The sequence below is a fragment of the Saccostrea cucullata genome, unplaced genomic scaffold (genome assembly GCF_032062105.1).
Source record: "Saccostrea cucullata isolate Sc308-1 unplaced genomic scaffold, CSIRO_AGI_Scuc_v1 ctg689, whole genome shotgun sequence".
NCBI lineage: Eukaryota > Metazoa > Mollusca > Bivalvia > Ostreida > Ostreidae > Saccostrea > Saccostrea cuccullata.
The window spans coordinates 160,728-183,793 of NW_026929140.1; the positions used below are offsets into that span (position 1 = coordinate 160,728).

At 33.2% G+C, this 23,066-nt stretch overlaps 1 protein-coding gene across 5 annotated transcripts in view; it reads left to right on the forward strand.

Annotated features, from left to right (window-relative positions):
• The window catches only part of LOC134279893 (uncharacterized), a 47,454-nt gene that overhangs the window by 11,176 nt on the left and 13,212 nt on the right, over positions 1-23,066 (forward strand). For 4 of the 5 annotated variants that reach the window (XM_062762306.1, XM_062762309.1, XM_062762307.1 and 1 more), the window contains exons 5-16: positions 7,789-8,098; positions 8,181-8,339; positions 13,962-14,130; positions 16,498-16,688; positions 18,456-18,692; positions 18,834-18,948; positions 19,657-19,767; positions 19,938-20,048; positions 20,205-20,315; positions 20,538-20,648; positions 21,279-21,389; positions 22,700-22,810. In XM_062762306.1, the coding sequence (XP_062618290.1) occupies positions 7,789-8,098; positions 8,181-8,339; positions 13,962-14,130; positions 16,498-16,688; positions 18,456-18,692; positions 18,834-18,948; positions 19,657-19,767; positions 19,938-20,048; positions 20,205-20,315; positions 20,538-20,648; positions 21,279-21,389; positions 22,700-22,810 (1,847 nt within the window). The remainder of the gene's footprint in view (positions 1-7,788; positions 8,099-8,180; positions 8,340-13,961; positions 14,131-16,497; positions 16,689-18,455; positions 18,693-18,833; positions 18,949-19,656; positions 19,768-19,937; positions 20,049-20,204; positions 20,316-20,537; positions 20,649-21,278; positions 21,390-22,699; positions 22,811-23,066) is intronic. The other variant, XM_062762310.1, reaches the window with a different exon arrangement.

The following is a 23,066-nucleotide window of genomic DNA, read 5'->3' on the forward strand; positions in this document are numbered from 1 at the left end:
ACCCTATTGATTTTGAGGTCAAAAGGTCAAAGTTCAATGTCATAAATGTATACATTCTGTTTGTGTGTAATACTGTCGTTTTCGGGCTATATTTCAAGAGGATTTTGAGCTTTTGCACTGTAATTTTATAGCAAAAGTCAGAAGGACCTCTTTTACCCATCTCAAAGTGTCCCGCCCCGTTTGTTTTATTAGTATTTATTGTATTACATGTTGCTATTTTTAGCACAGGGGCATGAAGGAGAGTTATTACGTATAAACATGTTCTCATCGGACTTTGTATTCTTAGTACATCTATTAAAACTGTTTAATAAGGGTTAAATTAGACACCATGCGTTGTGTAAAATTTAAACAATATATCGAACGTGAATATATACATGTATGTGACTTAATGTTTGCATATAATTCAGCATGTGAAATGATAAATTTATGAGGTTTGACTTGTACAAACTCATAAAATCATTATTACAGTGTGATAAATATATTATATAAAAAGAATCTTCTACACACATAATAAAGAATAATCAATCAAACCTTTATATCCATATTTGCATATTTTATTTGATTCAGAATACATTTAAAAATTCTACAAATTCAGTCAAGGGGACCCACACCCCCCGAACTGCGCATGGTTTACTTTTTCCCTAAGCGGGGAACACAAATTTTCTGAAATAGCTTGTTTGCTATCTGTTTTCGAGCGTCGCCGTGCGTTGTGCGTTAACATTGAAACATTTTCATCTTCTTCTCTGCAACAGTGCAACCAATTTCAACCAATTTTGACATAAAGCATCAACCGAAATTGTGAATTTCATGGTCCCTGCCCCCCTGGGACCTAGGAGGTGGGACCAGAACAACAAAAATTAAGGCAGCCTTTAAAAATCTTCTTTACTCCTGGACATCAAGCAGTCAAATTGTTGACATCATTGTAATCAGCATAGCAAGTTTTATGTTGCGACCCCTTATTCGTTTCTATCAGTGGTAACCTAGGGGAGAAACACGGTGAAAATACATGTAGTGCCTTACCCAGTTTTCATCTCTAGAAAGGAGAAAATCCAAGAGCTGTGATATACCCTCAGTCAGAGCCGCTCTTATCATTAACCCAAGCAGAGAAAAAGGGAAACATTTATATCCTTTGTAGAAACCTGATCATAGACGGTACATATTAAGAAAATTGTTTGAAATTTTTTTCTCAAGAATATCTTAGACAGTGTAAGTCATATTTATACAGAAGCAGTCTTAAAAAATGAGGGTTAGCACCTTTTTCAAATTTACCTGGTCCCAGGATCATGAAACATCTTTAGCTGAAGTCAAAATCTTTATTTTATTATAAAATGTTGTCAAGGTCGAGAAGACCAAAACTAAAATATTTTTCAATATTGGTTTTCAAAAAATTTGCAAATTTCTAATTAAATTCCCCAAATGAGTGAATATTTTATAGGTGATAGAAAATTCGACTTAAGTCTAAGTTTGTTTCATGATCCTTGGGCCTGGTCTTAGAACCCCTGTCAGTCACCTGAAATTAAACCTGGGATAGGATATGTTAAATCATGCATAATTATAATTTTAAAAGGGGGGATTTTATTTCACGATAATAATCGATAATTTTAAGTTGTCAGAACATGAGTTGACGTACATTATTTCCACCATACGTAAAAAAATTAACCGACCTGCGTTTGATTGACTGAATAGTGTTTAACATCCATCTCTAAAATGTTTCACTCATATGGAGACGCCACCACTTGCCAGTGGAGAGCTTCAAAATTTGTCCAATACTCGATACTTAGAGTCATTGGGGAGAGAGGGATCTTTTTTGTGCCAGCACCTATTTCGACACGGGACTTTGCTTTATACGGTCTCATCCGAAGCACTGGTCTCCACATCCCACAATGGGGTTCGAACCCGCGTCGTAAGGATCAACTCTTTTCTTCGCTTTAACCACTGTGCCACGCTTGCGACGACTCGCGTTTAAAGTATCATGGAATTTAATTACATTATTTTTTGTTTCAAAATATGTGTGACAACATTGTTACATTGTTCAGGAGTCAAGAGAAAATTTATGTTTATTTATAAGTCGAACACGGTAAAGTACGCGTCGCGATTAAAAACCAGTTTAAGAACAGAAATTATTCGGATTATAACATCTTGCTTTGCATTTAATATATGAAATTATGAATCCCGGAGGAAAAAAGTACAAAGCAGCGTGATTCCATTCCATATATATCACTTGATTTCATATTAAATCTTTATCCCTATCCTAAAAATAAAAATTGAAGAAAAATTCTCTGATTTACTCTTAGCGCATATTCTTTACTTAAAATAGATGTAACACTATTTTAGTTCTTTAATAAAAATAAATGGGTTTTCATGAGAAAGGATGTGTGAAACAAACCCATCATGTCATTAGGTCAAGGCCATAAAGTAAAAAATACATAACGTTTTCTAAAACATTACCCTGATAATCTCTGTATCTAAATTGGTCTCCTTCTTGCGTAACGTGAAGGAAATTGGAACCTGGATCTCTACGCTGTACTGTACGCAAACTTATTTCCTATTTAGATTGTAACACGAGCTTTGATTGGTTGCAAAGTCGGGTGTAAATATCCGTGCACCCGACTTGAGCCGAGTGTATATGAAACGTAACTTCACAATGCATACCTTCTCTATGACAAAAATTAAATAACATGACGTCACAATGCATTGTAGTACGTAGTTATCTAATCAATAGATTGAGACACACTCTTGATTGAACCTAGTTAACTAACATTATCCCCTGGTGTTTCAAAGTCATCATTGTGTGTATGAAGCCTTCCAAAGTGGACAATTTACTGTGCACATTTCTGGCAATAACCCAGGACAAATTTCTGTGGATCAGACCAAAAGGATCACCATAAGTATAGAAACACAGGCACCTGGAGGAACAGCCAGCTCGCGTCAGTTTGAAAGAGCAGCTGTTAAACGCTACAATATAACTGCACAGTATAGATGTATAGATGCAGATCCATCAGATAAAAAGTTCCATGACCCGATTTAGACTCAAAGACTTACCGGTAAGACATTCAGCAATTGGAGTCAAAAGCGGGATGTGGATTCAAGTGAATGTGTAGCAACGCAGTTATGATAAGGCTGTCCGAAGGCTTCAAATGTCTTAAAAATATACATTTAATTTTGAGCTTGATTTTAATTTCAATATGTGATCCTTGTTTGAAATTGCAGTCAACTTGAGATACCAGTTTAATCAGGTATTATAATAAAGCATTTCTGTAATGTCAGATGACTGTGTTGATCACGTTACGGACATTTTTGATATTCTTAAATGTTGCACAAAAATCACCTCGGCACAAATGAACGAAAATATTGTGCAAAGTTTGTTATATATATCAATTCATCGTGATCTCTGGTACATAAAAAGTGCTGGGGCAGGTTTCATTTTTACTTCTAAAGAAAATATTTTACGATGAATTAAAATTACCAACGTAAAGAGTGGTATTTTCCACACTTTATCGCGATTTATACAAAAACGGATAAACTACATACGATCCCCCAGCAAAATTCAGTTAGAAGACATACTTCCCTTTTAGATTCACGCAGAATATCTTCAATTTAACCTTGTCTTTCAATTGTGCCAGTCCAATATAATCACGATTCGTAAATTCTAACTCTGTCTACGGAAATGTAGGTGGAGCGTTTCAAACATAATCTTTTGCTATTGTTTGAATGTATGCATATCGGTTGTTTGAATGTATGCATATCGGTTGTTTGAATGTATGCATATCGGTTGTTTGAATGTATGCATATCGGTTGTTTGAATGTATGCATATCGGACAAGCAAAAGGAATAGAGACATTTTAATATCAAATGTTTAACATTATAACTGCACACACAAGCTTAAAAAACAACCCTTACTCTTAAATTAAACACAAATCCCCATAATAAATCTACATGCCGTGTAATAATTATGACACTTTCCCCGTCATGTCAGCTCAAGTATGCAGTGACTTGACGTCATATTCTATTATGACGTCATATCTAGGTAGTTCAGAGAAGTTACTACAGTTTGAACAGTTTGATATTTTACGGGCAGCCTTATCCTAGCTGCGAATCTTAAAAGCTGAAAGAACCTTGTTTGGTCGGAAAATTGTGATCACACAAGGTCGTTACCTACAAATGAAGGATATTCTTTCGTACCCACTAGAACCGTTGTCGTACGCTATATCCACAAGTGCCAGACTGGATGCTTCGAAAGACAGGTAAAGCTGCATTAGTAGCAGGGTTACAGAAGAATGTTTCTGAAGCTGATCAACTGCCAGAAAATTCTGCATCCAATTGGTTTACTAAGTAGTTCAGAAGTTTAAAGGTGATAACATTATACATGTATTTGGAGATATTGCATACACGGTTTTTTCACTTACCATACACGGTAACCTAGTGGTAGAACGTTCGCTTTGTGATCGGGACGCTCGGGTTCGATTCTTGTTCGCGGCGGAGCGTCAAAACTAAAACGTTAAGATAGGTAGTGACTGTTACTTCGCCAAGCGCTCGGCATAAGAAGTGAAAGTCAAGGGTATTTCGGTTATGACTTTTAAAACGTAGGTCCCGTGTCACAGTAGGCGATTGCACGATAAAGAACCTCACTGCTCAATGGCCTTGAGTTTCGAGTATAGGTCTCGAGAGGAAAGTTAAACAATATACAATCAATCAATGGTACTTAGGGCCTGGGTAAACAGTGACAGGATAGATGTTGTTCTTGACACATACATAGAGAACTCATCAAAAACAGCGAGAGACAGCGAGAGATGAGTTCGAATAGGAGAAAATGGCCATCATCTGTAGAACATTACATACACTAAAATCGTCAGACAGTAGACTAAACCGGTTTGTTGAGCACAATTAACAAAAAATATAGCTTCATAAAGTTTTTTTGTGAACGAATGCATATGAATGAAGCAAGGTTTTAAAGAAAGGCTGTATTGAATGGTTCTCTATGCAAACTTGATATAATCACATAACAAGACCACGAGGAGATAGCAGATATCCAGAGAGCCTGCAAGAAGAGGTAGATGGGCGCCTACTTCTTCATGCAGCAAGGCAGGGCAATAGTGCCATACAAATCAATTAAGAGGACTCTGCTGTTTTCATCATGGCATTGGCATTCACTGACAAATTTGGATTTCCGATATTCATGAAATGTTGGAGTAAAACTGGCACTAGAATTGTTGGCGTAAACAAAGTTGCCACCAACATCAGAACTGAAGCATGTCGGGGACTAGTTGGGTTGCATTCCTTCACTGGATACTTTAAGTGCATTTGCTGGTAAAGGAAAGGCAGGTACATTGAAACTGATGACTGGTAGCAAAGATATACAAGAAATGTTCCAAGGGAAGGGACCTCTCTGAAGATTTGATGACCAAGTTAGAAGAATTTACTTGCCATCTATATGCTCCAAAGGCATCAACCAGAAAGGTAAATGAACTAAGATACTAATATTTTGTGCTAAAAGGTGGATAGAGAGCCTCCAGCTTCCACCTTGCTTAGACTGTTTGAACTGCCTGAGAGCAAATTACCAGGCATCAATATGGCAAAAATAACTTTGGCAGGATACTGAAGTACCTTCTAGTCCAGTTCGAAGAGGATGAAGATGGAAAAGGCAGGGGGTGTACAGCATTTAGTAGTGTTTTGGATGGGCCTTCAGTCAGCTCTTGAGGCAGTACTTGATTTGTTAGCCTGTACTAATTCTCACTAGCTAGGGGTTTACCTTACCAAATATCACTATAAAATTTATTCACTAAAAATGGTGTCGACAACCCCCAGTGGCTCATGGACTATTTTACATCTACATGTACCTTGGAAAATAATAATCTCGTTTCCTTCTGTTGAATTTCAATATAAATGAATATGTTTATGCATTTCAAATTACTAAAGTTTGCCAACAATTACACGTAATATAATATATACATGGAACAAGCTAACATAATTTCAATAATTTTGTCCTGCATAAGTCGCATTGTACATGCCGACATGTACATCTATGGGTTTTTTTGAGCAAAATAGGCAAAACTAGTATGGTACAAATCTGCACAAAATATGAAAAATAAACCAATGAACAAAATTTTCTATGTTTTCAGAAAAGGATTTATCGAACATAAAATAAATACACGTTGGTCGACTTGAATATTACATGCTTGTTCAACTTAACCATTCATACACCTTTCTCGTTTATCAAAAAATCGTATGTATAAATTAAATATTTAATAATTTAAAAAAAAAAATAACAAAAGTTACAATTTAAGATTGTTCATGTGTGCCTTGTTCTTGTTTACTTAGTTCAGGTAAATAATTAAGCGTGAGGTGTTTAGCCGAGACACAGTCCCCACACCCCTTTCTGTTTACGATAATCGTAGAATATCAAGAATGTTATGTTTTACCCGTTCTCTTACTTTATGTTGCAATTTTTAACATGCATATTTTAAACTATTCCAAAAAGCAACTAATATTTGACATGATTAAAATATATCATTATGCATGTGTACTTTCTCAGGTAGGCAAGGGTAAACTTTAGGTTAGATCTTATTGTCTATGTTTAGATATGAATGTAAGTGAAGTTGTTGAGTGTGTTACTTGTGGGATTCATGTATATTTTGTTATTGTGGTTTGTTATCCGGTGAGTATACAGTGATTGGTCAAAATTAAATTATGATCAACATACATGCATTTAAATTGCAGATTTTTTTTCAAACCATATTTTAAAATATAATTTATATATACAGTGTAGCTAGTCCAGTGCTCTACCAAATAAGTTAAAGGATTAACCTGCTAGCCCAAGCTCATAGTAAGATTTGCATGTATAGTTTGTACTACCACAATAGGATTTTTTTTTCATCCAAATGTTGCTTATTTCCTTTTACTGTTGGAGTGATGTAGGTTTTTGTCATTTTCTTGAATTAAAAAAGCCATAAATTGGAAAATCTTTTAGAGGAAGAAAAGACTTTTATTTGAGTTTTGTTCTTTTTCCCTTGTCAATCATTTTGGTGCCCCCCCCCCCCCCTTTTTTTCGTTTTCCAAATATATACTAGAGTTTAAAATGTTAATTCTATTATTACGATGAAAAATCTGAACTATTGATATTTTTAAGGGAATCAAATCGAAAGTTAGAAAATATAAATATCATCAAATTATTATATAGCTTCACGTTATTTTACAATGTTACGTTATGAAAATTCATGCAGTTACGCATGCGTACACTTTACGTCAAAGTAAATAGCCACGTGGGCATCCGGGTTAGAATAAGTCCTCAGTACCCCTTGCTTTTCGTAAAAGGCGACTAATTGTGGCGGTCCTTCGGATGAGACCGTATAAACCGAGGCCCCGTGTCACAGCAGGTGTGGCACGATAAAGATCCCTCCCTGCTCAATGGCCCTGAGTGCCGAGCATAGGCCTAAATTTGCAGCCCTTCACCACCAATGGTGACGTCTCAATATCAGTGAAATATTCTGAAGAGGGACGTTAAACAGAATACAATCAATCAAAGTAAATATTCCGTCTTTGTCATGCGATATTTTATACATTTATACACAGAAACATATGTTATGTTATACATCAAATGAAAGAGGAAGAAAAACTCTACAAGACTCAATAAAAAGCTAAAAATGTCAAAGTTCTTCGTTTAGGGAGGTTTTTGCTTGGTGCATCGCATATATTAAGAAATGTAAAAAGAACTGCAAGTGAAAAAGATTAGAATATTCAACATATATTTGCAAACACAACGATAATTATTTGATGTTTTAATACTTACAGGTTACCTGACAAGGAAAATTTGTTCCTGAATAAGAAAGCTGTGTTTGAAAACTTACGGTCAATTTCAGAAACGTTTACGAAAGCCTGCGTTTGTAATGCATCACAAGAAGAAGGTTCAGACTGTAATGCTCTAAGCAGGAAAGCTCAGATTGTGTGTAATGTTGGTACATTTGAAAACTGCAAATATAAGGGAAGGAGTTATCAATGCATTGTACACGATTCTACGCGTAAAAGAAGGAAAAGGGATTTGTCACATCTTATAAACATGATGGAAAATGCTCCTTTGGATGCTGAAGAAATTAATATAGCGGTAAAAAATAACTCTCTTTTCAGCCGAAATGAACAGGAATTACATTTAATTTTATAATGAGAGAAAATTGTAACAATTTTAGGAAAGAAGCAAAAGACAAGTCTACGACTTGAGGACGGAAAAGGAATCCCAAGAATTTTGCAACAAAGCTTTTGAGGAATCCAAAGCCTTTAAAACCTGTCGGCAATATCTCTCTGATTTAAGTAATAGAGCTGTTGACAACTGCATTTCGGATCTGATGGTATGTTGCTAAACTATCTTACTCCGTCATTACCCTAACTCAGGTACACTGTTTGTAAATGATGCAATTGTGATGTCAGTTTTGCACACTAAAATTCTGGAATCAAATGCTTACAGATCATAACAGTTAAGTTCAAGAATGCATAAAAATAGATTAAAAATACCATTAATTTTTTTTATCACTAATGTTTTATGTTAAATTAGTATGCACATTTTTCATTATGTACTACATGTACATGTATTTCATCGGTTTTACAGGACATGACATCTTGAAAAGACCTTCAATGCAAGTGATTTTTCCTTATTATAGACACATGCCATGAATTGGATTTTTGTAAAATAATAATTTGTACTGGAAGTTGTAAGTATATATAGCAGAGGGAGGTTTATAGACAATTATGATTCCATCTAGTTTTACAAATCACGTACATTGCAGAACAGCAAAAAAAATCTCTCTCTCTCTCTCTCTCTCTCTCTCTCTCTCTCTCTCTCTCTCTCTCTCTCTTTGCCCCTCGAAACAATAATAATGTGGACGGTTTCTGCATGTGAAAAGGAATACAATGATCAAATTACGAACTAAACACCCCCTCCCAGTTCCTGCCTCTCCAAGCCAGTTTATTACATATTGCGTTGCTACAAGGGTATACACTGAACCAAACTTCTAAGTGTTCACCTAACATTTGTTAATTTAAGTTTAAAATAATAAATGCTTACAATAAATAATTTCTTAAATTCATGCTCAATGATGCATATTTTAGTTCGGTGAAAACAGTGAAAAAAATCAATGACAATTAACACGTGGACTGAAGGCATGCTTATGAAGCTTTCGTGGGTCTAAAGTATATCTTAAGACAAGCGTACGACATTTTGTAGTCTTAAGTGAGACCATCAAATTTGTCTTTTCTTTCGAGAGTTCTTAATCTTTGTTCCTACCTTAGAGCAACCACGAGCTTAATTGTCTTAAGACATATCTTAGGTGATTTTGTAATTTTAAGAAGCTCTGTAGTCTGAAAAACAACTAAGAATTAATTCTTTGCATAATTAAATCAAATATCTGTTGTATATTATCAATTTCTTTCTGAAGTCTAACTAGATCCATTAGGAAGCATTAAACCGTGTAATTGTATTAATGTGTATTGTGTTTTTCAAAGTGCTTTAAATTTCGGACCAAGTCAACGCAATTCGAAAAATTTTCAAAGTGCGTTAAAAGTCTACATCAATATATTTTACCATGGAGACACTTAACGCACTTTGAAAAAAAAATCATATTCTAGTAATGGAAAGGTTTTATTTTTTATTTATCTTTCAAAAAACTTGTGAATTGATTTACTCCCGCCGAAAAGAGGATCGAGAAGACGGGTATAAGATCCCTCAGTCCAAATCTTTATCTTTCCAATACATAGATGTAGGTAGCAAACGGGGGAGTCGAGCTATAAACCCAAAAAGGGTAAGCTGCATTTTCAATGCTTATAATACAATTTATATAATCTTTCCAAAATAAGTGGTGGACTTAGCCCTCCACCTCCCATGGGCCTACGCCCGGTCTCGATGTCTATGCTTGCTCAAAACATTTACATGAATACATGTATAATTATGTATTTACCTAACTGGTATGACGTTGCAAATTTTTTAATTTTAAATGAGTTAATTAAAACAAATGAAAGCTAGAAATTTTTTTATACAGTAAAACGTATGAGAGAGAAATAATTTTCATAGTTTTGAACAATCAAATTGCCCCCTTTTTATTATGATAAATGCTAATTGCTTTAAGCTGTCCACTGTTAGTGCCCCCTTTACACATTTACATCCACTTACATGTATCAAAAACTAGTATTAAAAAAAAAACGAATTAATGATCTTAAACTCTTTTTTTTTAAAAAGACCCTTTCCCCTTTTATTTGAACAAAACGTCAAATATTTAAAATGTCAATATCTTAGGTCCTGAGGTGACTTTATCATAAAAAGTTATCCAACCAGGATCTGTTATTTATCATACCGATTAATTGCTAGAATATTGATTAATCTTCACATTTTTTTCAAAGTGCGTTAATATGGTCGATATCAGCGCACTTTGAAAAAAAATTTCAAAGTGCTTTAGCTTTAACGCACTTTGAACATTTTTTTCAAAGTGCGTAATTTTTCAAAGTGCCTTGTAGCATTGCATACCGAAAATTTCTTGACAAGCAAAAAAAGAAAAACAAAAAAGATTATCAGATGTTTTATTGAGGGTGCACATTACATGTAGCTATGATTCCAATAGTATTCTATGCATGTATGTGGGCAAAACTAGTTTTGCTTCATTAGTTTTCTAATTTACTTAATACAGTAACTGTTATACAATAATACTAATAATAATAATATCCTTTATTTATACAGGATGGCAAAATTAGTTAACAACTAGTTCACATTGTGGTCCTGAAAACATTTATACAGACAGAGTATGAAAAGTCTATACATTGCATACATTAGCTGCGGTTCGTCAGCTCGATGATCTTAAAAATTGAAATGGACGACAATAAAGTGCCACCCATTTAAAAGTGTATATTTATTGTGCACAAAAAGCGCACCGTTTCTTGATTTATTTTGCTGTATAACAACAACTGCAGCACCCCCCCCCCCCCCTACATTCGCAATGTATATGATGGAAACTTGAAATAGGAACTTTTTATACCCCTAATTGAAAAGTGGGAGGGTATACTGTAAACAGTACGTCCGTCTGTCTGTGACGCTTTGGGATACCCATCTCTTAAACCACTGAGTGAAATTCAATGAAACATTCACTGAATCTTTTTACATATTGCCATTGTGAACCTCCTATTTTCCTTTTTGATCCGACACATATTTTGGGTTTCCCAGTCACAGCAAAACATGGTCTTTTCCATTATAATCATATGGGAGGCGGGGGGTATCATTTAGTGAGCTCATTGCTCACAGTACCTCTGATTATAGTTTAATTTACAAACCAAAAAAGAAATAAAATGCCTATGATGGAATTTACGATATCTTAACTTCGGATATTCCTAAGATGCTTTCGTTTTACAGCCTAAGATTTATATTATATTCCTAAAGAAGATAAGTCCTAATAAATATTTTAAGACGCGTCTTAAGGCACATCGTAGAAAATTTTCATAAGCATGCCTGCTGATTTCAAACTTTTATTTTTGCGTCAACAGGAGAGAGAGAGTTAGCAAAAATAGATGCTAATTTTTGAATATTTCATTCCATATTTTTTTATATTCATATTTTGTTGAATATAATTCATTTTTTTTTATCTTTAAACTCACTTGAAATATCGGGTATGCTTTATACAAAGCCATATGTTCAGCCCCAAAAATTTTATAAGCCCAATTATAATGAGTTTTAAAACAGGAATAGCTTTTACACATCTATTTTGAAAAGTGCTAGAGCTGGTTTTACCTCGTCCTCTGTTTTACCTCGACCGACAGAAAAGTTCCAATAGTATATATTGTAGTTTCTAATGACAGTTATAGCCTACAGAGTTATAGTTCAAAAAGATGTTGCAGTTAATTTTGGAGCAAAAAAAACTGTACCACACCATTGTATTTAAATGAAAGTAAAAATCTATATTTATTGTAAAGGTCATATACCACGTCAGGAATATTATACTTTGGGTGCTCAAACTTCAGTTCTGTCATAATAAAAGTAGCGAATATGCATATTTTACGAATACTTCTTTTTAATTAGCTTCAATGAATATGTTGAGTATTTGATGAAAAAGAATGATGCAGAGAAAACATCGAAAATCCATTTAATAAAGCACAATATTTTTACTGCTTTCATTAATTTTGGACAATACCTACCGTATTCATTTCTTTTGCCTTCACTTGTAAGCGAGTTTATAAAGAAGTAAAAATTGTACTTTGGTTTTGTAGCCTCGATGCTCTCATTAGCTGAATTGTTTGTTTCTTTGTTTGATTGTTTTTTTTTTATTTTCAACATGTTCCATCCTTATGTTATTTCATTAACTTCCCAGATTGGTTCATGTTTATCTGTAATTGTGAAGGGTTTTACATTGGATTTTTGTAATGGGTATTTGATTCTAAAATATGAAGATAGGAGGAGGTGGGGGGATAGGAAAAAAAGTTCTGACTTTTAACTTTTCAAAATAGGTATTCTTTCTACTGGTAATCAAATGAATGAACTGTTTATGATAAGGGCTAAGGATGCTGTTAAGAAAAAACATTTCCAGTTGGTCAGAGGAAATATGTAGATATTGTACCTTTATCAAACAAAGGCCTCTAACTACATCAGAAACTGGATCAGTGACAGTATTAATCATCCCATGGCAATCGCACTATCTGCCGTCTGTTCCTTATTAGAATTGGATATAATATAAAGTTCGAAAAACTTTCTGTGTAAAAAAGTGACGTAAACTATTTGTAATAAAAAGTCAGTCAACATGTGACTATATTTCACTGCTTACTATCCATGGAACCTGATTCCACCACATACTTTCAGGCGATTGTGTTTGCACTGCTCCCAGTTTATATGGTTGATATTCTTTATATTCAAATTTCATACATTAATAGCTGATGAGGGTCTCTAAATATTTCAATGGTCAATGGCCGTTGCTATATATCCCAAAATAAAATTTTGAAATGTTTAGAAGGAAGAAAAGCGCCCTCAAGTGAGAACCCTACCCAGACCTGTTTAATTGGTGATGTGTCCCCTCTTAGCTGTCCATGGTAGTTTCATTATCCGGAATAAGCTAAATTATTATTAAGATTTATTAATAAATACCAGTCAAACATTTTGTGTTCTCCTCTGATTCCACAATTTTAATATATAGACAGCTTTAACGCACCTTTATAAGTTAATGTTAACCGATCCCTCATATATATCTGTTTTTTAATTATACGTACATACGTGTATGTTTTTTTTCATTTACAGGGAGACCACATATTTGTCATCCTACGCGCTCGCCTGACCTATTTCATAATCATAAAAGAAAGATGACTAAATAGTGTTTAGAAGGGAGACATCACTAATTATCAGGTTTGGGTTGGGTTGTCACCCAAGGGTGATAATTGGTGATGTCTCCCGTCTTAACAGTCCATCATAGTTTTTTTTTATTCTGAAAAATCTAAATTATTAAGTAAATAGAGTAGAAAATAGTTATCAACCCGCCCATGATCCACTTCTCTGCTCTGATGCCAAACTGTCAAAATATGTCAACAGATAACTTTGACATTATCGTTAGAATTTATTGTTTACCGATGCCGCATATTTCTTAAATTATATATTTTTGATAATTAAAGAGTTACCTCGCTTAAACCACTCCAATTTCATTCAAAGGGTAACATCACAGTTATAAATGTGCGCTTGAGCTTTTCTATTGTAATCTAATGGGTTTCAACAGATGTCACCCAGCGCGTAAGGGAGACATCCTGAATTATCACACCTCAAGTGACATGCACGAAACCAATCAGATTGACTGTATAATTCTGAAGGATAATAATAATCAATATCGCCCGATAGATTTCTCAATGGCCATAGATAAGTGAATTGCAGCTAGTTAATAGAAATAGATTTGACGACAGCCAGAAAATATTTTTGACAGCCACAAGATAAATCATATTAATTTATATTTCTTGTATTTTAGGTAACCGGTGACAGAAATATTTCAAGGATACACATTGAATCAGCTCTACAGCAATGTTCTAGTCTTGTTCTTCTGAATTCAACCTTTCAAAATGAACAACCATCAGTGACACATTTCATCGAATCACTTTGTCCCAATAACTGTAGTGGAAATGGGAAATGTAATGAAGGTGATGCGAAGTATAGGGCAAAAATATATTCATTTCACCTTTTTTCCCTAAGTTATTTGTGAGAAAATAACCAGTTGATATTAGTGGTTCCATGAAATTCTGTCAACAATTACTTTAATTCCATATAAATATCCGTTCCTTAAAAATACCTTTGTAGTCCGTGAAATGTATAAATATCAGCAGAAAAAAAGTTCTCCATTTTATTTATAGATAATAAGAAAATCATCTGTTAATGTTGCTAAAATATGGATTTGTTATTATCTAATTCGTATCAATACGACAGAGAAGTCTAGATCCTTGGATCAAAATTTGACAAAATTATAGTCGATAGAGCTATAACAACATTTTTTTTACATTTAATTCATTACAATTAGTTTGTTGTTATGTTTACCAAAGTTTTGTATTTTTTTTTATCGTTTATACATGTATATTCAATATCATACACTTGTTAATGTCTTTCAGACATCTAAAAAGTAAACATAATGTTCTTTTATTGATAATTACATTTATTATAATTCTGTGAAAATGTTTCCTATAGAAATTTCAAAAGGTAAAATAGTTACCTTTGATAGTCCACGTATAGCAAAGCTATATCCCGGGGTATAGTTTTTGCTATCCAACCTCGGAAAATTTTCATGCAATATTTGCCACCGATTTTGATTTCCAGCGATAAATCTTTTGACTGATGATGTCATAATGACTTCAGTAGCATTGTAACGTCATCAGGATGTCAGATTATTCTTGTAGTATTATCTTACTCTAAAAAATTCAAACCTCAAAAATATTATATTATATATCAGTATAATAAAACATTTAAGGTAGAACCTATGTCTAAGACTTTGTCACAAGATTTTCAAACTTCTCATAAAGATAAATAAGCCCTTGCATATCAATGTCAAAAGCATATGACATGTTTCTTTGTTATTAAATGAAGTGCAGCCTGTGAAACATGAAGTGATAATTACATACTGCGACTTCACAATTTCAGTCATTTTAGGGGTACTTGTCATGCAAAGAAGACAAAAAATCAAAAAATTACTTCTATAAACATCTTTGTTTTTATTGTTTTATTAATTGAAAAGTATTAGGCAATATTTCCCGAGAATGAATTCTTTTTTATTCAATTGACATAAAAGATAAGTCTACATTTTAAAAACTATAGGCAAATGAACTCTATTCATTTTCAGTCAATTTTCCACCCTTCATTTGTAAATATTTTTGAGAAGTCAATGTCACAATGTTTTCAATCTTTAATATGATAAAAACATACCAAAATGATTACAAAAAGTGATTAAAATATATACCTTTCCCCTCATATTAATGAGAGATAGGTTATTTAGCGATGCTTATATTCTTGACCTTCTTGTACTTACACGAATTTTATTATTAATTAACTGTCTGGGGTTACTTTCAGATTAAAAATGTATATAAAAAATTATACTTTTAATTTAAAAGATCATATTTGATAGAAAAATTGTAATCAAACTCAAAGAATATGAATAAGTAACAAATTATTATGAAAAGGAATTCACATCATTTCATGATAGATATCACAAAATGTACGCTCGATCTGCAACACGTACATCTTTGACGTAGACACATTAATTCAAAATATTACACTATTTAATTGGCAAATGAAGATTTTATAGGCAAGGACCTTTGCATTCCGTCAGATAGTTACATACCATTTACATTATTACAGTAAGTTGTATACATTGTAATTTCATTACACAAGATATCATGATTTGTCAACTTATTTAAGGTCAAGATCTATTTAATGAAAGGTCACTACAGGTTTCTTTAATTCAAGAAATATATTGCCATTAGGCATTATAAGCAAAAAAATATATAGATCGAATTAAGATTATTTTGGCATGATTTTAAATTGAATTCTGTAAATTATAAAATACAGTGTTTTTTTAATACCATTTCTACTGAGGCTGTAAAGTTCGGGAAAAAGTGACATTGAATTAATTATGACGTCATAATGGATCTAGCACAGGCCAAACAAATTCACTAGTTATGATGTCATACGACGTAGGTTCTACGTTAATATCCACTGTCTGTGAGTGGGATATCTCTTTCATCAAACCCTTGACAGGGACAATTCCCCTCTGTCAGGCTTCGGGGAATAGTTCATTGTCGCAGGTTTGATAAAAGAGCTATCCAACACAAAAAATGGATAAGTGTATAATATTCCAGTATATCTAATAATGAATAGTTATAAAGAATGCAACTTACTACATCTTTTGACTATTGAACGTGTGAGTGTAAAAGCATCTATATCAATAAAATAAAAACCAGTTTACATTAATTTTATACACATATTTATATTTTTATTTTTACCATGCAATCAATATCTTTCAGGACAATGTACTTGCAACAAAAACTTTGCGGGAAGTGACTGTTCTTTTGATATACTTGGGCCTCCAAATATAAGACATATTTCAGACTTTGGTTTCTGTGACAAGTCTTATGAAGAATGCGATGAAATAACTATGTATGGAGAGCTGTTTTTAGAACAAATGGATACTGATTGCTATATGACAAGAAGAACGGTAAAGTTTTAATTAAAATTTAACTATACATAACTGCTTTTTAAAATCTTCGTAGCAATCATTTACACTGTATACCTTTTCGAAATGGTTATACCTAAATTCTCTGTTTATAAAACCGTTCACGGTAGCTCAGTCGATAGAGCGCTTGCTCTGTGATCGGATGGTCGTGAGTTCGAATCTCGGCCGCGACTGACCCACCCCTACTAATGTATTCCGAACCTTTTATATTTCGGTTTTCTGCAAATTATAAAACCCGATGATTTCAGAGTAGCTCTGACAGTAGCTCTGGCGAGAGTTAGATAGGGTAAAATATGCTCGGGAATGTGGCTAGGAAGTGACTAGCACGTGGAGACATGGTAAATAGAAAACAATGTTGCGTTTTAGTTTTCACCACCCTATAATATCATCAAGTCAAAATTATTTATTAGTATTCTCTTAAATAGAATTTTCTGCTGTCATGAATTAAAATTTCTTTTTGGACAAATATTTTGCATAGGAACCGGGACTATATTTTTTGGCGTCAGATTAGCAAATGAGGCACCAATTTAACTGACAAATCAAATGAATGAGAATTGCATTATTGGTTACTATACGAATACTACTGACAGGAATTTTACTCTTGATGAATTCCTTTATTGTACTATCGGTGAATACAAATGCCAGGTGGATTCCCTATCCAACACACGTGATTACGAGTATAGTTAAGTAAAAATGTTTTGTCCATTCTAATGGATACGATAAGCTACTCATTTTCCTTACCCTTGAAGTGCTGATGTTCTTTACTTCACACTAACTACGTGTATATATATACGTATAAATTTTATTAAACATATTTTTCTCTAGTTAACAACAAATTAAAAACGCCCTTGATATTTTTCTTAGTTTTCATTTTGTGCATAATTATATTTTTTTTTTTTTGCACTCAATTGACATGATCATAGATTGACCTGAACCAGAAGTAACATGTAAACATGTATTTGGCGTAAACGTATTCAATCAACAATTGGTCAGTTGCTCGTGGTAAGATCCTCTGTGCGCATTATTAGCAATAGCCATATAAGGCAAACAAAGGTTTGTCAGTGTTGATGATATTACAAATTTTTCTACCAGCGTATCGGTATCTTGTAAGCTGTAATTTTTGCAGTTAACTATAAAATGTATTAATTGGTATTTAACCCCCCCCCCCCTTCTTAAGCCACAATTTTTTGTTGAAAATCACGAAAGTCTTTAAGAAAGGTGCGGAAACACATTTCTCACAGGACATGTTTTCAGAAGAAATAGACTATAGCAATTTCCTGTTTACTGCCAATTTTATTTATAAAACTGGATCTACCCTATAACCTTTGAATATGTAAACCTAAACCAAGTGTCACAATAACATTAGTAGGGGGTGTGACCCAAGGCGATAAAAATGGGTATCAGCTTTCTTTCGCCATGCGCTCGGCACTTTGAAGTGAAAGTTGCGGGTCTTTCGGATGATACCTTAAAAATCGAGGCCCCGTGTCAGCTTCAGGCGTTGGGATGATAAAGATCCCTCACTGCTGAATGCCGAGTAAAGGTCGAATTTGAAGCCCTTAACTGGCATACAGTGACGTCCCCATATAACTGAAAATATTTCGAGAGGGACGTTAAACAATATACACTCAATAATTCAATTTAGTAATCAATCAATCAATCTATCTATAAAAATTAAATTAAATTAGTATTATCGTATTATGACATTTGTTTTATAAGTTTCAGCTTATTTTACTTTTTAATGCATTTCAGTTTCAGCAAGATGGAACATATTCCCAAGAATTCTTTAGAAGCAGTTTGGAGCCGAGAACACTATTTGAAGGATATTGTCTTTTGTCATACAGCATTGAATCCCACTGGTTGACAGAATTTACATTCAATGTTTCAAACGATGGGATCGAATTTACAGATAATTTTAATGTGTATACATATCAATCAGACTGTCAGGAAATGAAAAATGTCAGTGGAAACATCAGTTTTACGTTAAAGGTATGAATTTCTTGGTTTTTTTCTTCCAAATTCGATTCATTTTTGCACAAACGAACTGCATTTATCAGATACACTCATGCTTTTATATTTTCCGGTTATCAGTTTTGTATTCAGAAACCCATTAATATTTCAAAATTTTAGAGTGGCTACTGTTTCATCGATGGAAGATGTTATATAGATGGAGGTACAAATCGTGACAACCAATGCGATTTGTGTAATATCACTCAGGACAAATATAGCTGGTCATTCAATCCGGGTAAATAAGAAAGTAAAAAAAAATGTTAAAAAATACAAATTTTACTTATAATGATAAAAGTTATGGTCGTGTACGAGAGCCCGGCTTCGCGGGTACAACGTTACCATGTAACTATTCTCTAATAGAACGATTTTGATAGCAAAAAAGCTGATGAATAAATGATTGAATTTATTAGAAAAAAGTGACTTGTCAGAAGAAATTGATGAAAAGATAACTAAGGTTACAATTGTCGTAAAATTACTCATCTACCAATCTTAAAATACATGTATAGTTAATAAAAAGGGAAAATGGAAAAACTAGTAGTTTGAACAACTAATTTTGATCAGAAATGAGTTAGTAAAGGAATATAGTTATCATGATTTGCTATCAAACGTTTGGGTGGAGATATTGTTCAGAACGTTAACTAGATGAATTGTTATATACAACATAAAAAGATTTCTTTCATTCAAATCCATTCCACTGATATCAGTTTGAACAGTTCTCTTGGTTTTTGTTTGATTCAAAGACTGTGATTTGGGTGAATTTCAAATTTTACAGAACTCATATGATTTCATAGACTTAAAGATATTTGACATCAGCATTATTTCTTCATAATTATATATATGTATACATTACTCTGGATGATAACAGCCATTAAAACCTGATGAAAATAATTTCTTAAGATTCTACAAAACTAATAAGAAAATCAGGTACATTCACATATTTCAGATCACTGTTTAATAAATGGTGAGTGTTATAGAAACGGAGAAATAAGGGGGACAAATCCGTGTAGTGCATGTCTCTCCTCTGTGGACAAGTGGAACTGGTCAAATAACCCAGGTATTTCTGTGTAATACACTGCTTTACCATATACGAGAGTAGTTTAGTTACGCTATTATTATCCTTTCTGATGTAACAGTAAATAAAATCAAGTAAGAAACGTCCCTTTTTAATATGACACCCTTTATTGCTTTTTTTTGGTCCTTACTTATGATTAAGATTTTTTAAAGGATATTGTTACATTGATGACATTTGCTACTTTGACAACCAAACTCAAAGAAACAATGATTGTTATAAATGTAACTACACACGGAACAGGACGGAATGGACATTCAATGAAGGTAGATTTTAACTTTTGCACAATTATATCTTATTATAAAATCAGTATTTATGGAAAGCAATACATTTCTAATGCTGCTTTTTTATAAACATATTTTTTCTTATTTTTCTTATGCATTGTATTCACTGTTAAATTTAGATTAATTGTTTTCATCTAGGTCATTGTTTAATTAATGACCAATGCTATAAAGCGGGAGAGAATCATCAAATAAACGGATGTTTAATATGTGATCCCAATCAGTACAGGAATAACTGGACTCTGAGTATTGGTAATATGTGTAATTTTAATTTTAAAAAATTGAAGTCTATCTTGTACAGAAGACTTCATTGCAAGAAGATTATTACAATCAGCTTTGAAATGTACTAGTTTTCATTTCATTTTGCATTGATCTTGGTATCAGAAAACAAAAAAAAAGTATTTGATTTCTTTAAAAATGACATTGCATTATAATGACAACGGTAATGAAAGCAATACATTTTATTAATTTTAGGGTATTGTTTTGTTAATGATTCCTGTATACAGGACGGGAAGTCGGAAGAAAATAACCCCTGCTTGATTTGCAGCATCTCTATCAGCACTGACTCTCTGATTCCAAATCCTGGTAAAATACATTTCTCAATCATAATTCCAAATCTTGTTTTGATTTATTAACCTCTGTTTGTTTTTTACAAGATAACATATCAATAAAAAATACATCAAATTTATGAAATGATAATTTAATATGTTTTTTATTCATTCAATAAAAATGTTTAAAACTAGTGTACATGTGCATAAATACAGATCATTACCTTCGGGGTAAGAGTATAACTAAACTGTTGATCAAAGTAATACATAAGTTTACTAATAGTAATGTTTATATTTAAGTATCTTCATAGTGTGTTTAATCACGTTTGTTCCTATTATGATCACAGGGGTAAGAGTTATAATATGTGATAAAAGTTTTACATAAAAAAGAAAGTGTAAATTTTGATATTAAACAACTGCAGGCTATGGTTACTCACGTGAGTGTTTAAATATGTAAGTGTTTTGTTTCTCTTGTCATTGGAAACATGCACTTGAACCACCTACTTTTTTATAAATTCGAATACAATCAAATTAAGATTCTTTGATCTTTATTTATGTTTTGTCTTTGCTTTAGCTTCAAAATATTTAAAGCAGAATCCTTCCACTAAGAAATTGATATACAGTTACTTTTAAAGAATGTTCAGTTGTTATACTTTCTCTTTTCAAGTGTACTGTGATATTGATGGACTTTGCGTGGCGCATGCGTCAAAGAACGACGATAAATCTTGTTTATATTGCAACGTGTCAATCAACAGAGAAAGTTGGTCACTGGACCAAGGTAAAAAGATGTGCACATTCATGCCTATACCATAATCTCAGCAAAATACAAAAAAAAAACTCTTTAGGTCCATATTTAAAACGTGAATAGTTTGCCCTCTCCCGATAGACTGACGAAAAAAAGCTCTAATCATTTTTGTTTCTGGAAAGCAATCACTTTTATTTTTTTTATTCGTACTAAAGTTTTCTGATCCAATAAATACATATAATTCACATAATATGTATTTCTAATCCAAATGAGGCGAAGGTTCAAATGAGCTTTCTGATCACATTTTGTCCGTCATTTGTCAGTCCGTCTGTCCGTGTAGATTTCTGTATGTCTAGCTGTCCGTCCGTCTGTAAACTTTTCATATTTTTGACTTCTTTTCAAGAACCACTGAGCCAATTTTAACCAAACCTGGCACAAAGCGTTCTTTGATAAAAAAAAATTAAATTGTTAAAATGAAGGACCAAGGCCTTTTACAATGGGAGATATTCAAGAAAAGACAAAAATAGAGTGGGGTCATTCAAAAATCTTCTTAAAAGAACGGCTGGGCCAGAAAAGCTGAAACTTCTAGAAGCATTCTTAGGTAATGTAGATTCTAAATTACACAAATCATGTAGGGGTAGGGCGGGGCCGCAATAGGGGATCCAAGATTTACATAGAAAAAAGAATCCAATCTTTTTCTCAAGATTCACTGGGCCAAAAAAGCTGAAACTTATGTGGAAGCATCCTTGGGAAGTGTAGATTCTAAATTGTACAAATCATGAGCCCCCAGGGTAGGGTTTGGCCACAATTTGGAATCCAAGTACTGTATTACATCAATGTTGAAATGAAATTTTAAAACAATCTTCTCAAAAACCTCTGGGTTAGAAAAACTGAAACTTATGTGGAGCATCTTGGGGTAGTGTAGATTCTAATTTGTCAAAATCATGACCGCGGGGGTATATAGGACGTTGCCACAATTTGGAACCCACATTGTACATTGAAATATATAGCAAATAATCTTTAAAATTCTTTTTCTCGGAAACAACTGAACCAGAAAAGCTGAAAATTATGCAAAAGCACCGCTCTGTCGTGTAGATATTAAATTGTTTAAATTATGATCCTTGGGGTAGCGTGTGGTCACAAAATTGATTACAAAGGAGGGGCTCTAGTAAAGAACAGCATATTCCAAGCTATTCAGGTAAGCGATGTGACCCATAGGCCTCTTGTATTTAAAATCTTTCAATTTTTATCCTGAGACCGGAGAGGGCAAGGGAACATAACCTGATTATCAAAACACTTATTAAAGAAACAAGTAAGAAAATAGATCATTTTTTCAATTTCAGGATATTGTTTTGTCAATGATTCTTGCATACAAGATGGGAAATGGGAGGAAAAAAATCCCTGTCTGATGTGCAACATTTCCACGAGCAGAGACTCGTTAACTCCAAATCCAGGTATAATAATTCCTTTCCTTTTCAATAATTATCACAAGAAACATATATTGACGCAAGCGTCAAAAATCGGCCGCAAACCAATTACTTGTTCCTATTATGAACATAATGAAGCAACTAAAGACTGAAAGGGTGATCTGTTTTTAAAATATCTTAATATTTATCTGTTAATATAATTATATCCTCGTGACATTAAACACTTGTGCGACATTGCATGATTTTCTTAATTATAAAATGTATGTTCAGTATTACATGTATA